We start from the raw sequence: 15,339 nt of genomic DNA on the forward strand, positions 1-15,339 counted from the left end.
AAGAAAGAAAGGGTGAGAGAGAGAGAGAGAGAGAGAGAGAGAGAGAGAGAGAGAGAGAGAGAGAGAGAGAGAGAGAGAGAGAGAGAGAGAGAGAGAGAGAGAGAGTAAGAGAGAGAATTCTAGCCAGTGGCGGAGTGAAAGAAAGAAAGAGAGAGAGAGGGAGAGTAGGATTTAGAACTACAGGATTATGGAGGCTGCCAGTACTAGCCAGATATCTTTAGCCACTCTCCATTATGTTTTTAGTAACGATACAACTGATTACAGTCAGACAGAGCTACAGAAAAGTAGACAGGATGGTACAACATACACAGTGAGGTAATCCGGTCATCAGGTGTGAGCTTACTTTACAGGTCATCTCGCGCCTGAATGCTCGCCGTTTCGATCCCTGCCTCCTTCTGTGTGTTATCTTCTTACTCATCGCTTTGCGTGGGTTTATCACTGCTGTTTGTGAGAATGAGGGACTGTGCGTGGGTGATTGTGTCTGCATTTGTGTGTGTGGGTGTGCCTGTGTGTGTGTAGTTGTGTGTGTGTGCATATGTTATTGCAAGGTATAAAATGTAAAGCATTTTATAAATTCAGTTTATTTGTGTTTTAGTGATGTCCAATAACCAGCGCTGTCCTCCTGCTTGCTTTTGGTATGAACCCCAGTGTCTACAGTCTACCAGTAGGCACACGAATCAGCAAGATGTCCAGTTAAGAAATCCTTGAAGACAGTCAGTAAAATGGCAAAAAGAAGATAGCAGTAGAAGTGCACTAAGACATTCTTATATGTGGTGTAGGCACAGACATGATCTGTACATACATAGTAGTACATACATACACACACACTTACATATACTATGTTACAGACATAAACACCCATCGTACAACGTACACAGCAGCACTCAGGAAAAGAACGTTCAGGCTTTAATGGAAAGAGCCTCAATGTGGTTTCAAATTAATTATTTCCTACTGCTCTGGTGTTTCTTTAATGGAAAGTCACTCTACACTCTGCTCCAAATTCATTTCGTCATTTAACAGGATTCCCAATTTAATCACCTTAGCTTCCTTTGCATTAGTTTGCAGAATAGTGTCCAACCAAAGAAAACACAGATCCTCAACCACCAATGAAATACAGAATGAGGCCTCCTGTGTGTTTGCAGTGATCTCAAATAGGGAGAAGCAGCGCTAATATCCTTTCTCGAGATGTGCCCTGTTATTATGGACTCCCACCATCTCACTGCACATACAGACGATATTAGAGATGCGTTCTGTGTTTGTATGGTGCAGGCGTCCTGTCTGAAATGAGGAAGTAGGAGCAACCCCATCGATCAATGTTGTTCAACTCCACCCTATCACCACGTAAAAGCTAAAACCTCTTTGTGCATTTATGAGAAAGGAAGGATGTGAGGATGAGTAGTTGAAACAGATATCTCAGCTCGAAGTGGACAATGGCCAGAGGTTCCATTCAGTGTAAGCAGGCAGTGTAACACAGGTCTATGCATCAGGCAGGCTTATTATGCCAAGGTAGCAGGTAGGGTTACCAATCTAGCATGAGCATCACAGGGTTAGCATGACAGGGTTAGCCGCATGGAGGGTTAGCATTGGAGTCTTCAGCGCAAACGCAAAACATCTGTCGCCGAGGACAACGCTGTGTGGGCTCGGCCTCAGTAGCCGCTCTGGAATTTCTGCAGAGATCACATGGCGCGCGGTTCGGTACAGCGCCAACAGAGAGGAGCAGCATATTCCTTTCATCAGCAAACAAACACACGACTCGAGGGCCGTGACACTGTAACTTAGCCAATCGACGGATGGCGCGAGGTACGGTGGGAGGGCCCGGGACAGAATGCAGACACAGCCCATGAGGTCAGCAAGGGAAGGTCAGGAAGTCAGCAGAACTTATTTTTTCCCACAATTCCCCAGGAGATCCCCTGGAACACAAATAGTACTTATTGGTTTTCTGTCTGATAAAACGATGACCACTGAATTAATCTCAGGGTTGTGTTCCTTCCCGACCACCCCGGCCCTCAGAAGGTGGTTTAACCACCCTGTGATGTCACGGCCAGACAAAGAGTCAGCGGTCGGGTGGATTTGGTGAAGCTCTAGGCGGGGTTGGGTTTCTGTATGGATCAGCTGTGTCTCCAGTACAGTGACTTCCTGCTTTGTTGACAGGGTCAATAATGCAGAGGAACAACATGAATCTTTAATGACGTAACCTGAGGTGAGACGGTGACCCGGCGGGGAGCTGACGCACTCTCACGGCTGATACTGATCGCTGGATTCCTTTAGGAAGAGAGAGAGAGAGAGAGGTAGAGGGAGGTAGTTCGAGGGATATATATATATATAGAGTGGTAGAGAGGGGTTAGGAGAGGGAGATGTTGAAAGGCTAGCCAGAGGGAGGTGGAGAGAGGTGTAGTCAGTTATATAGAGAGGGAGGTATACAGAAGTAGTGATAGAGGAAGAAGGGAGGTTGAGAGAGTGCAGGTGATAGAGGAAGGGAGAGCCAGTGAGGCAGTTAGAGAGATGGTGTTAAAACCATCTAAAAACAGATTAGATTACACTCATTGCACAAGTACAACACAAGCCAATTCATTGAGCCGATCCAACCATATAGTGCAAAGGTAGCACTGAGTGTGGGTCATATATATTTACATCAAAAGGTGAGCAGAGCGCAGGGAGAGACGGTTGGAGACCGGTGAAGAGAGAGAGATGTTTAGAGCGCAGTAGAGAGAGAGAGGAGTAGAGAGACAGAATGTATGCATATGTTGAACCTCTTTTGGCCGGTGTTACGTTAGGAAGTCTAGATTGTGCAGCACCACACATCTATTATTGATCCCTGCATAACGAGCCCACAAAGCTTCCTGAGCACCAAGCTATACCTGACCACACCTGGTCAGGTAGCACTGCTGGACACACTCGCCCATTATCCCTTCATCTTCTAGTGGTCTTTGGTAGCTTCAGACAACGTTAGGCATTCCTTGCCGTTACCTTTAATTAAGGTTAAAGGCATTCACACCATACGGTTGGTCACAGAAATGTTCAGACGTGCAGAGCTAAGAATTGTAGCCCATCGCCCGTGCATAGCTAGTTGGCTGGCAACACAGGTGGTGACATCATCCCTGCAGGAGATGACATAATTCCTGCAGTAGAGTGACATCATTACTGCAATAGCTGATAACCTCGCTCCATGTGCTGCTATCCTTACCGCATTTCATCTAAACATGCAGTGATCACCGTTGCACTGCATGTGTTGACGTCATCACTGCATGTGTTGACATCACTGCAAGAGTTGACATTATTTCCGCATGAGATGACATCATCACGGCATTTGGTGACCTCATCAATGCAGGAAGTGACGTCATCAATGCAGGAGGGGACATCATTATTGCAGGGGGTGACATAATTTTATTGGATAATGGAACTGTTCTGTTTAAATGTTGTATTATATACATTATCTATCAGAAAACGTAATTTTCTTGGTGGGCAAAGATGATAGCAGGGGTGTGAGTTAGAATGACGTCCTCTTCCTCATCCTCCTCTTCTTCATCATCTTCCTCCTCATCGTACTCATGTGATGTGGACAGCCGAGGAGAAGTGCGTTCCGCTGATCCGTGGTTCTATTGTACCCATAATTCCACATGACGTCATTCTGAAAGCGCTGGCCGTTTGTTAGAGCAAAGCGGAGGTGTCTGTGTCATGGTTGTCTGTTTCTACTCTGGTCACTATAATCTGAAGCAAAAATCGTTGTATTTTTCGCTATGTGTCTACCATCCTCCGTCGCTTTTTCTGGCTTCTTTCCTCTGGCTGTGTTCTCTCTTTTGTTACGTATCTGTCTTGCTTTCTGTCTCTCTCGTTTTCTCTTTCCCTCCTCTCTCTTTCCTTCGCCCTCCCCCCTCTCTTTCTCTTTCCTTCTCTCTCTCGCTCCCCCAACTCTCTTTCTAGTTCCTTCTCTCTCCATCTCCCTCCCTCCCCATCTCTCTCTTTCTCTTTTACGCTCTTTCTCTTTCTCTCTAATTCTTTCTCTCTATGGTTCTCTTTCTCTCTCTCTTTGTGCACTACAGATAGGACTTTGTGTGGTGCTGCGCTTTTATTTTGCTGAACCACTAAAAGCCCACGATGGCCACGCCGAGGGAAGCCCTGTTATGCATTCCTCCCAGCATGCATCTCTCCTCCTCCCCCCCAGCATCACATGGTCGGGAGCAGGGAAAATGTTGTCTATTCTCTGCAAACACTAACGCTGAGCCCTGACCTCATGCTGAAAGGATGTGACTACACACACTTCCACTGGATCTCCCACGATGCACTGCTGCCCCACCAGATCATTAGTTACCCTGACCTTAACAAAACCAAAACCCTCTACTTCTACCTGACTAATCCACAATTCCTGGCTTAACCTAACTCGGAAACCAAAAATTCACATTTTCAACCTTATATCTAGAGCTAACCTAGATCCTTAAACCTAATTTATAAAAGTAGAACTGATGGTCATTTAAATGTGTTGTATAATTTAGCATTATGAACTTTATCGATACGATGAAGGCAGTCAATTTGTTGAAGCTCTACAGTATTTAAGGAACAAGGTTGTCTTTTTGTTCTAGATCTAGGTTAATAAATCAATGAAAGGCGTTCTATTTGTCGTAGTAGCGCTACACTATTTAAGAATAAGGCTTTCTATTTGTCGTAGATTTACGTTATCTGATGTAACATATCCGTCTTAAACAGTTCTGAGGACATGCAGACATGTGACCTCTCCATCTTGGTCACATGACATGCTTATCTAGCCTACGGTCAACAACACACAGCAGTCAGTGTTTCCAGTAGCAAGCTGCGGTCCATCTCTATGCCTCTGTCATCTACGTCCATGAGGTTATTACACAGATAGCACTGTATTCATAAACAATGAGTCAATTCAGGTGTCCGATTCGGTTGACACAGCAATACAAGTACAGTGCAGAAAGGATATGTACATTGAATTATGCAGTCGCTTTTCACTGGCGCTGTTCTGTTGATGAATACTAATGCATGATTTAGATGATTTGCTATACAAATATATGCAAGTAGAAACTAAGTAAATCTATTTGTATAGCAGTGTGCTCTCTATTTGTTACCGTCTCTTCTACTCTTTCGACTCAAATGTGTTGGAATTACAATTACTCAGTAAAACATTGAAGTGCAGAGGAGGGAAAGAGCGAACACGGCAGCGCAGTGCTGTACTGAGCATCTCAATAAGTGCAGTCAATAAGCCTGTAATCGGTTTTCCGTACAGCAAAGTAAAAGTGAAGTATAAATCAGTATACAACAATTCAAAAACGGATAACACAATAAAACGACGCCGTTATTTATCCGTAAATGAATTCTCATCTCTCCCAGCTGGTCTGTGATCTAAACAGATCCTGAGGAGTATTTTTAGTTTGCCTTTGTGAGGAAAGAGGCCAACGCACTGAATAATTAAGACCAGCGAGACCCTTTTATGTAACTGCAGTTACCATCCTAACAGATAAAAAACGTCAGGATGGCGATGTTTGTGCCCCCCCCCCCCCTCCCCACACACACACACATGCATTCAGCACCCACAACAACGTCTGCTCTCGAGGTAAAACGCTCATGTCCAGGTGAACTGTCTGGTCTGATGCTCACCAACGCAGTGGTCGCCCCCCATGGAGACCGTGGCGTTCTGTAGCGCAGTGCGTACGTGGGCGTGGGCGGGCTCCAATGGGGTCTCCCTGTGAGCCACTTCGCAGAGTCTGGATCCGTACCACAGCGTGTTGGGCTGAGGGCCCCGGACTGAAGGGACCATCAGGCCAGGCTAGATGACCAGGGTGATATAGTTAGGCTGATCTGGCCCAGGCTAGTAGCCCAGGTTGACCAGGCCAGGCTAGTCGCCCAGGTTGACCAGGCCAGGCTAGTAGCCCAGGGTGTTCTGGCCCAGGCTAGTGGCCCAGGGTGATATATGTAGTGCAGCTGTGGACAGGAGGGAGTGCCGACAGCTGGGACTCGCGGCAAATACTCTGGTCGCCCCTGCTGCGCCGAGCCCAAACCCCTTGGCAGGACATCCTAGTGTTCTGCACTAGTGTCCCCCCCCCCCACCCCCCTCCTGTCGGTGCAAAACGCCCAGGGGGGAGACAGACCGCAGACAGCGGGGATCAGGGGGTTATCTGGTCTCATGTCCAGCAGTAAACCAGCGGGAACCCGACCCTGTGTGTGTGGACGTGTGCGTGTGTGTGTGTGTGTGTGTGTGTGTGTGTGTGTGTGTGTGTGCGTGCGTGCGTGCGTGTTTGTGTGTGTGTGTGTCCGCGCCTGGGATACTCGGCCTCCCCACTCCAGGTCCCGATCTTTTGCTCCATAAGCAGTCCTCCGAGGGGGAGAGCAGCAGGCTGGCTTCCTCGACCCCGCCTGGAGGAGGAGGGGGTGGAGGAGGCTGTTCCCCAACCAGCCCCACCCCTACTACCACCCCTCTGGCCCTCAGGGGGGCTTCAGGGAGGAAGTGGGAGATCAGGGAAGAGGCTTTTTTACCGACCCTGTTAGACACGGGGGGGAACCACTTGGCACATACGTTGGCTTACCTCATTTCCTGTCCCGGTGGCGTGCCGGGATTATGCTAGGAAGTTGGTTAGGAGAGTCTTGTGGTTCGGTCAGGGTTTCCACAGTCTACCTGAAGACATCCAAAACCCCTACTTGACCTGTATCTGTACTGTCTAACCCCTTCCTGCTCCTTAATGACCTGTCTCTGTACTGTCTAACCCCTACCTGCTCCTTAATGACCTGTCTCTGTACTGTCTAACCCCTACCTGCTCCTTAATGACCTGTCTCTGTACTGTCTAACCCCTACCTGCTACTGAATGACCTGTCTATGTACTGTCTAACCCCGACCTGCTACTGAATGACCTGTTTCTGTACTGTCTAAACCCTACCTGCTTCTTAATAACCTGTCTCTGTACGATCTAACTCATACTAGCTCCTTTCTGATCCATCTATGTACGATCCAACCCATGGTAGATTCTTTCCGACCTGTCACTGTATTGTCTTACCCCTACGTGCTCCTAAATTACGCATTTGTGTTCACTGGAAGTCGCTCTGGATGAAAGCGGGTCGGCTTACTATATGGTAGTGAACGATAGGCATCTGGGGTTTAACAGTCAAAATGTGAGTCAGTTGCACTGAGAGTCCAGTGGAATGCGGTCTGAGATTAGAGCTTGGAAACCAGAGAATGTCTTCACAGGACTCCTGTGAAGGAAGCCAGGCTTATCATCCGATCACTGATAAGGCGGAGATAGCGACATGCTACTTGGACATGTTTCCTTTGCTTGGGGTTGTTTTCTTGCTATGCTACACTTTGCTGTTATGTTCTGTATGTAATGTAAAAATACAGCATGATGGTCTTTGGCTGTATGTCATAGTGAAGTATTACAATGTGAACCTCCAGGCATACATTGTGATTTGACTTAACATAACACACAACGCATCTTGTCTCTAAGGTAGATATGTTTGGCTTTGGGCTATGAATACTATTGATGGTACAGAGTTATGGATTACTGGTGGTTAGAATTGGGCCGATTTGGGCCCCCTGTTGAATTCCCTGTTGAATTCCTGACCCCCCTTATCAGTCTTAGGTCAGGGACTATTGAATATGAATAGTGACTCCAGAAGGATAACATGCCTTACGTGGTTGAGGTTGTGACCAAGTTCTATGTGTTTGTGTGTGTGTGTGTGTGCGTGTGAGAGTGTGTGTGAGAGTGTGTGTGAAAGTGTCTGTGGGTGTGTGTGTGTGTGTGTGTGTGTGTGTGTGTGTGGGAGGGTTTATTAAGGTTAATTTGTGGGTAGGTTTGTGAGTGTACATTTTAGTTTACCCATTTAAATTCTTTAACCTTACATTTTCATGTTCAAAAGTAATTTACAAATTTCTTCCTGTTTTTTTCCAAGGTTCCAACCCTTAATAAAGACAAATCCTTTAAACACGTTATCATCAGGTGGTCTGTATATATTATGGTGTCTTCGGCTTCCCTGTGGCTTACTAAGCCTATCTCAAAACAGGCATTGTGCATGTGCTGACAAACAAGAAGTGAGAGGAAGGAAGTGTGCCACACACATACCGGTACACACACACACACACTCACACACACACACACACACACACACACACACACACACACACACACACACACAGACACACACACACACACACACACACACACACACACACACACACACACACGCGCGCACACACACACACACACACACACACACACACACACACACACACACACACACACACACACACACACACACACACACACACACACACACACACACACACACACATCAGGCACACACATATGCACACGTCATCCTGAAGAGCCACCGGCGTCTACCTATTGGCCTGCTTTGTACCACCAGACCGATATGAAAACACAGTAGGGACAGATATCATAGTGTAGCCCCCTGTTTTGTTTGTCTAGGATGGACCCTTTTAACTAAGTGGCATCTGAGGTGTGGACTCCATTTTGTACTATCTGGCTGCCATCTGGTTTTCTTGTTGCCCTATTGTAACTAAGAATGACCGTGTGGCAGGTGATGGAACCCTCCCATAGATCACGGGACCCTGTCTTCGTCAGAAAGTGGAACAACCTCTTATTTTTTTGTGAGACGGTGGCCCAGTGAGGAAGGGATGGATTTCCACTTCCTGCCACCCCACCCTTCCTCTTCCTGTCCTGCCAAAAGCTGGGGATGTCCTCATTTAAAACTATTTACAGCTGTATCAGAGGCCTAGACATAGCCCCCAATCAGTGACCGGGATGAGTTTGTGAGGAAAAAACAGTTAAATAGTTGCTCAGATTGTCACTGATAAGTTAAGGCTACAATTTAGCCTGAACTTAGCCATTGTGTGTTTCTGTGTGAATATGTGGATGTGTGTGTGTCTATGTGTGTGAGAGAGTGTGTGTGCGGCCATGACTCTATGAATCAGATTTCCTGATTTCTGATCTGAGTGTGAACAACCACAGGCATGAGGAATCTGTTTCCATGTGTTCATATTTTCCATTCTTTCTCTATTTTTGATTCTATGATCACTCGGTATCATATTATCATTAGTATTATTACTAGAATAACCCAGTTGTCCCTAGATAAGAATAGCTCAACTGACATTTTACTTCTCTTCTATATTCATTGTTGATCCCCCTCTTTCCCCTGGACACCAACGGGGTGGGTCATAACATATACCTATCCCCTCCAACGGTAAGGAGGAGATGTTACTGATGTCTTATAATAATCAATCTTCCTGTTCGTCCAGTATCATGTTAATCAGGGCGAATAACCACGTTAGATCAAGCGATGTTTCTGAACGCTGATCGCATAAACAGGATCTGGTGCAGGATAGTCTAGTAGTATTGCTGGCCTGGTCACCCTCAAGGATCAGGGTTCGATCCCCAATGTCCGCAGTCTACCTGTAATCCTAAACATCAAGATGCCCCTAAGCCCTAACTGATCCTTAATGACATGCATCTATACAACTCAGTGGAAGTCTTGTTGGATAAAAACGCTGTCTCAAAATATTAAGTAAATAATTAAACAGGATGTGATGTCACGGGGTGCTGGAGTCTAACGGGCCTCTGTGTGTGTGTGTGTGTGTGTGTGTGTGTGTGTGTCTGTGTGTGTGTGTGTGTGTGTGTGTGTGTGTGTGTGTGTGTGTGTGCGTGTGTGTGTGTGTCAGCAGGGATAAACAAGCTGATGTGGTCACAAGGGCAGCGGGCTGCAGTGGGCGCGTGCCGTGGGGGGGAAGGGGCTATGGACCCTTTAATAGGCGTGCACTTCCTGTCTTCTAGGGACGAATGGTGAATTTGCGATTGTCTGTCTGCACACAGTGGCCAAGGCTAACTTCTCTGGGCTGCTGTATCTCTCTGTACCCAACAGCTACTGCTCTTCCTCGGGGAGAGAGAGAGGGGGGGAGAGAGAGAGAGAGAGAGAGAGAGAGAGAGAGAGAGAGAGAGAGAGAGAGAGAGAGAGAGAGAGAGAGAGAGAGAGAGAGAGAGAGAGAGAGAGAGAGAGAGAGAGAGAGAGAGAGAGAGAGAGAGAGAGAGAGAGAGAGAGAGAGAGAGAGAGAGAGAGAGAGAGAGAGAGAGAGAGAGAGGTATATAGTTAAAGAAGATTGGGGTAGGAATAGATGAAGAGAAACACAGAGTGAGAGGGCAAGAGATACAGACAGAGAAAGAGGCATAAAAAGACGGATAGAAAGAGAGAGAGGTAAGGAGTTAAAGGGGTGAGCGTGAGTGCAGCTGAGCTGCCGTGTATTTAGAGCACGTCTGCGGAGGAAAGAATGTGGAGGCGCAGCGCGAGCCGGCCAGATTCCGTCGCCATGGTTACCACGCCAACTGTCAGCCCGGGCCAAAGAATCCCCTCAAGAAAATAGAGGAATCGTCTCCTGGTGATGAAATGACCAGGTTTGGGTGGGGCTATAGAAAACATATCTTAGTGATGTATGAACATATTTGGTTGGTGCTATAGAAAACATCTCCTAGTGATGTATGAACATATTTGGGTTGTGCTATAGAAAACATCTCCTAGTGATGTATGAACATATTTGGGTGGTGCTATAGAAAACATCTCCTAGTGATGCTTGACCAAGTTTGGGTTGTGCTATAGAAAACATCTCCTAGTGATGCTTGACCATGTTTGGGTGGTGGTGGTGCTATAGAAAACATCTAGTGATGTATGACCAGGTTTCAGTGGTGCTATAGAAAACATCTCATAGTGATGTATGACCAGGTTTGGGTGGTGGTGGTGCTATAGAAAACATCTAGTGATGTATGACCAGGTTTCAGTGGTGCTATAGAAAACATCCCCTAGTGATGTATGACCAAGTTTGGGTTGTGCTATAGAAAACATCTCCTAGTGATGGAATGCAGGTTTGGGTTGTGCTATAGAAAACATCTCCTAGTGATGGATGATGACCAAGTTTGGGTTATGCTATAGGAAACATCTCCACTTGAGTGAGAACTGCAGCACAAGTGGCAGTTGTTTTTATTTAGTTAGTGCCACTACCTATAGGACAGAACCCCTGACAATATGACTTCTACCTGCTTCCTTTCAATTCAGGGCCACTTCCTGTTTCCTGCTGGACCAGAAAGTAGCAGCTCTGTCTAAGAGGATAACCCCTCAAACAGGAAGCAGGAAGTAGAGACAGTTTCCTGTCACTGCTCCTCTAATGATGTCCATCAGAAAAAAACCCTCCCCCACAAGCCCCAGCTTATTTTTGTTCGTGGTGTGTGTGTGTGTGTGTGTGTGTGTGTGTGTGTGTGTGTGTGTGTGTGTGTGTGTGTGGGTGTGTGTGTGTGTGTGTGTGTCTGTGTGTGTCTGTGTGTGTGTGGGTGTGTGTGTGTGTGTGCATATGCACATGTATACCATATTAGCATGCCCTCACGGCCTCACCCTTCACGAACACACTGTTGACCTACCCTCCCGGCTCCAGCCCAGTACAGTGACCCCAGGTTTCCACGGTGAAGAACGTTCCGACGCGGACGTGTTAGAACCCCGCCCTGCTCCTTCTCTTTGTGGGATTCACGCTACATTGTGATGTGCGTTATCCTCCTAACTTCCTATTCATAGCCCTGGACACAATGAAACAGCACAACTTATTTGGGGTGGAGGAGCTGGCAACCACAAACGTTTAGTCACTGTGGCCGAGTCATTGGCCAACCCTCCCAGTGTCTCATGCTGGAACTGGTTGGCGGATTTTCACAAAGCCTTCGCTGATCAGAATCAACCTTATCTTGGCGATCAAGAGTCTGGTGGGATTCTTCCCAGTTGACTGTGCTGTACAGAGATAACCATCGCTGCAACTGCAGCAGCTACTGCCACCTACCCGATCCGTGAAGTAAGATTCATGGCCGACCAATCTAGATAATCTTAGCATTTGTTTGTTTTTAAACCTATAAAGTTGATGTACACTACCCTAGCTTGGATAACTTTGAATATGGATAAAAACTGGAGAAAACCCATTTGAGATTGACTCAACCATGCCAGCTCCAAACAGACCCCCCTGTCGGGTTTAAACCTGCCGCACTCAGAGTAACATCCCCCACGCAGAGTAACAACGTAGAATCATAAATAATGCAATGCAAAGCTCTTTTAGGACTAAACACAAGTTAAAACTCTTCGGTGAAACAAACGTTTCTCAATTGCTTTCTGGTTTCTCAATTGCATTGCATGGATGTCATTGTCATGTGACGGTCCAATCACCAACCAGAAACAGCTATTGTAAAATCCCATGCAATGACCAATCCCGATTCCTTTGTTTTCGTTTGTGTGGGTGTTTGTGTGTGTTTTATATTTTTTAATCACTGTAGAAACAATTTGTGGAAAGAACAAGGCTGTAACCCCAATCTGTGTTTTAAGCATGCTTGTGTCAAACCTTTATGATTAATAACGCCAGCAGAGAGGATTATGGGTGACCTTTTTTGGCGGGCCGCACCAGCTGTCACAAACTCGCACGCCATATGGGTCAAACTGCAGCAGAAAGATATTCATATAAAACCTGAAACTAAAACAACTGTTAGATTTACCAGACCCCTTGCGGGCCAACTCAGATTGGTGTTGGCCAGAATAGATAAATAAATGTGTTGAATGGTGGTTACAAGTGAGGTCACCCACAAGGCGCCACTATTTACACAATATCATCTGTGTCTTAAGGAAGACTGAGAAGCCATAATACAATATGTACCAAACAATGGTTGTTTCTGATTAGCTGATGTTAGTGTCAGCTGATGTGACTGCACAGTGCTGGCATGGAGCCCTACTACATGTCTTCTTGTTGAAGGCCTCGATAGCTTCTATAGTGACACAGAGTAGCCCTTTAGAGAGCATAATGTGTCGGGACTTGAGCATCCAACTCAATTGGTGCTTTCATTAGATGATGCTCTTTAGTAGAAACCTCTACTCAATGCTACTTTAATCATCATCACTAATTAACTAGTACAACTATTGCTGTATCTCCCAGAAAGGACTCAATAACACAACGCTATATATACAATAGCTTTTTTGGGGACACAGGGGTTAAAGATCATTTGGTAAGGTCAAAAGGTCATGTTGGGTGGGTGGTCATCTCCTGCCAAAGATAGCTTGTGATCCTGCCCTTTTTTACTCATCCGACTGCACTGGATCTTGGGTTGATGAGCTTCTACTGGTCCTTGTGTACCAACCAAATATCTGCCATTAAATGCCCTCTAGCATGTACCCCGAGTTTCACTGAAACTTAATCTTAAACTTTGATCTCCAAGTCTTAATTTCCTATACAGTAAGAAGTCGGAATGGTGTCAGTTTTCTGCTAAGTTCTGTCTCTCCCCTCTTGTAGATATCTTAATAAGTAAGTAGCTAATAGTAAACTTAGTTCTGTTCTCACCCCTCTCTTAGTCAGCTATACAGTCAGTAAGTAGCTAATAGTAAACTTAGTTCTGTTCTCACCCCTCTCTTAGTCAGCTATACAGTCAGTAAGTAGCTAATAGTAAACTTTGTTCTGTTCTCTCCCCTCTTGTAGTCTGCTATACAGATAGAATCTAATATTAATCCCAGGTTTCCTATCTGCTCTTGTTCTAGGCGTTGGACCAGGACAGGATCTCCCTGCAGAAGGTGAAGAAGTCTGTGAAGGCCATCTGCAGCTCTGGACAAGGTGAGACGGTGCTTTGTAAACATGCTGAGCCTCAATGTGTTTAGCAGATGGACCCACGTGTCCACGTTCACCACCGACAAGAGGAAACAGTCTGTGGCAGAGACACCCCTGTGTTAAAACATTGCTCTAAACCTTTTCTAATAAGACTGCTGGAAGCCCTTTTCTGGAACATTTAGCATCTAGTTGCTAACGTTTAGCATCTGGTTGTTAAAATAATCGTGGTTTACACAAATTTCACACAGTGCTTTAAAACCAATGATAAATGGACCACATTTATATAGTGCCTGGCCAGCCACTAAGACCAGTTACCACTCAAAGCACTTTACATCAGGCCTAACATTTAACAGCCTTTATATCTGTTCACATTTACCTATTTACATATACCTGTTCACATTTATCTGTTCATATATACCTGTCCAAATTCACCTGTGCATGTAACTAAACTTCTCACCCTGGGTCTGTTGTTTTTATGATGCACTTTGTAAATGGTGCTAAATAATATATAAAGTTAATAATTATATAGAAGTAGAGAAATATGGCTTGTTTTGCCTTTTTATAACAAAACCATTAGTCAGTAAACGTTTTATAAAAAAATGGTTATTAGACTAAAACATCTTAATTTGTATTTGTCCGTATTTGCTAGCCTGGCCACGTCTCCATGGCAACAACACGATCACCACGGCAACAACCTCAGCATCACAGCTCAAAAAACTAAAGGGATAGCAGTGCGTTGTAGTGATGCTTAGTTTACCATAATGACCATAATTACCAGTATAATATTTCAGAGCTTCAAAGAACATATGTTCAGTGAATTTGGTCTTATGCTCAAAAGACAAATATTATACTTGCTGCTGCTGTCACAACCAGGACTCTCTAGTAAAATAGTTTAATCTCACTAAGACTTCACTGGTGAAATAAAGGTTCAATAAAATGAACACAATATAACAAAGAAAGCATATTATTCTAAACAACTTTTGTGGTCGGTGTCCATGTACCTGTTGTAGAACCGAGGATGAACTGAGGATAGGATTATTACCACAGTACTACTGGTGCTAATACTACGCTACCACTACCAATACTCATCCTATTATTAACTGGCCTCACTAAGAACTCGGCTTACAACCAGCAGGCCAGGGGGGGGGGGGTGGTTATGGTTAATAACACAACCAAGCCCTGTCCAGCAGGTCAGGGGTCAAGGTTCAAGAGTGAGAGGGTGAAAGGGTGAGTGGAGCAGCTGGGTCAAGCAGTATGGACCCTTCTGGTGGTTTTCATTCCCATGATGCATCTGAACCGTCCGGGTATTTGATTAAGCAGGATCAGTCTCCAGGGTTAGGGTTTAGGTTTAGCGTTCTTTAGCTCATCCTGATTGTAAGCTTTGATTGTTCATCTCAGATGGACTTGCAAGCTGCTCTATGTGTAGCTGACAGACTCTATGTTGTTGTTGCTCGTGACCCCCCCCCCCATCCCCAGACCACGTGCAGAATGAGGAGAACTACGCCCATGCTCTGGATCGGTTTGGCGGTAACTTCATCAGCCGGGACAACCCTGACCTGGGAACGGCCTTCGTCAAGTTCTCCTCCCTCACAAAGGAGCTGTCGGCTCTGCTCAAGAACCTGGTAAGCCCGGTCGCCATGGTTACCGCCGCCACATCCAGGGCCGAAAGGTTACATCACCTCATGTCATGTGTGTGTGTGTTTGTGTGT

At 45.7% G+C, this 15,339-nt stretch overlaps 1 protein-coding gene across 6 annotated transcripts in view; it reads left to right on the plus strand.

The window, feature by feature from the left end:
- Positions 1-15,339, plus strand: part of asap1b (ArfGAP with SH3 domain, ankyrin repeat and PH domain 1b) — a 46,202-nt gene that overhangs the window by 1,541 nt on the left and 29,322 nt on the right. For all 6 annotated transcript variants that reach the window (XM_030348770.1, XM_030348766.1, XM_030348764.1 and 3 more), the window contains exons 2-3: positions 13,564-13,636; positions 15,107-15,252. In XM_030348770.1, coding sequence (XP_030204630.1) covers positions 13,564-13,636; positions 15,107-15,252 — 219 coding nt within the window. The remainder of the gene's footprint in view (positions 1-13,563; positions 13,637-15,106; positions 15,253-15,339) is intronic.

This window comes from Gadus morhua, chromosome 23, assembly GCF_902167405.1.
Source record: "Gadus morhua chromosome 23, gadMor3.0, whole genome shotgun sequence".
Lineage (NCBI taxonomy): Eukaryota > Metazoa > Chordata > Actinopteri > Gadiformes > Gadidae > Gadus > Gadus morhua.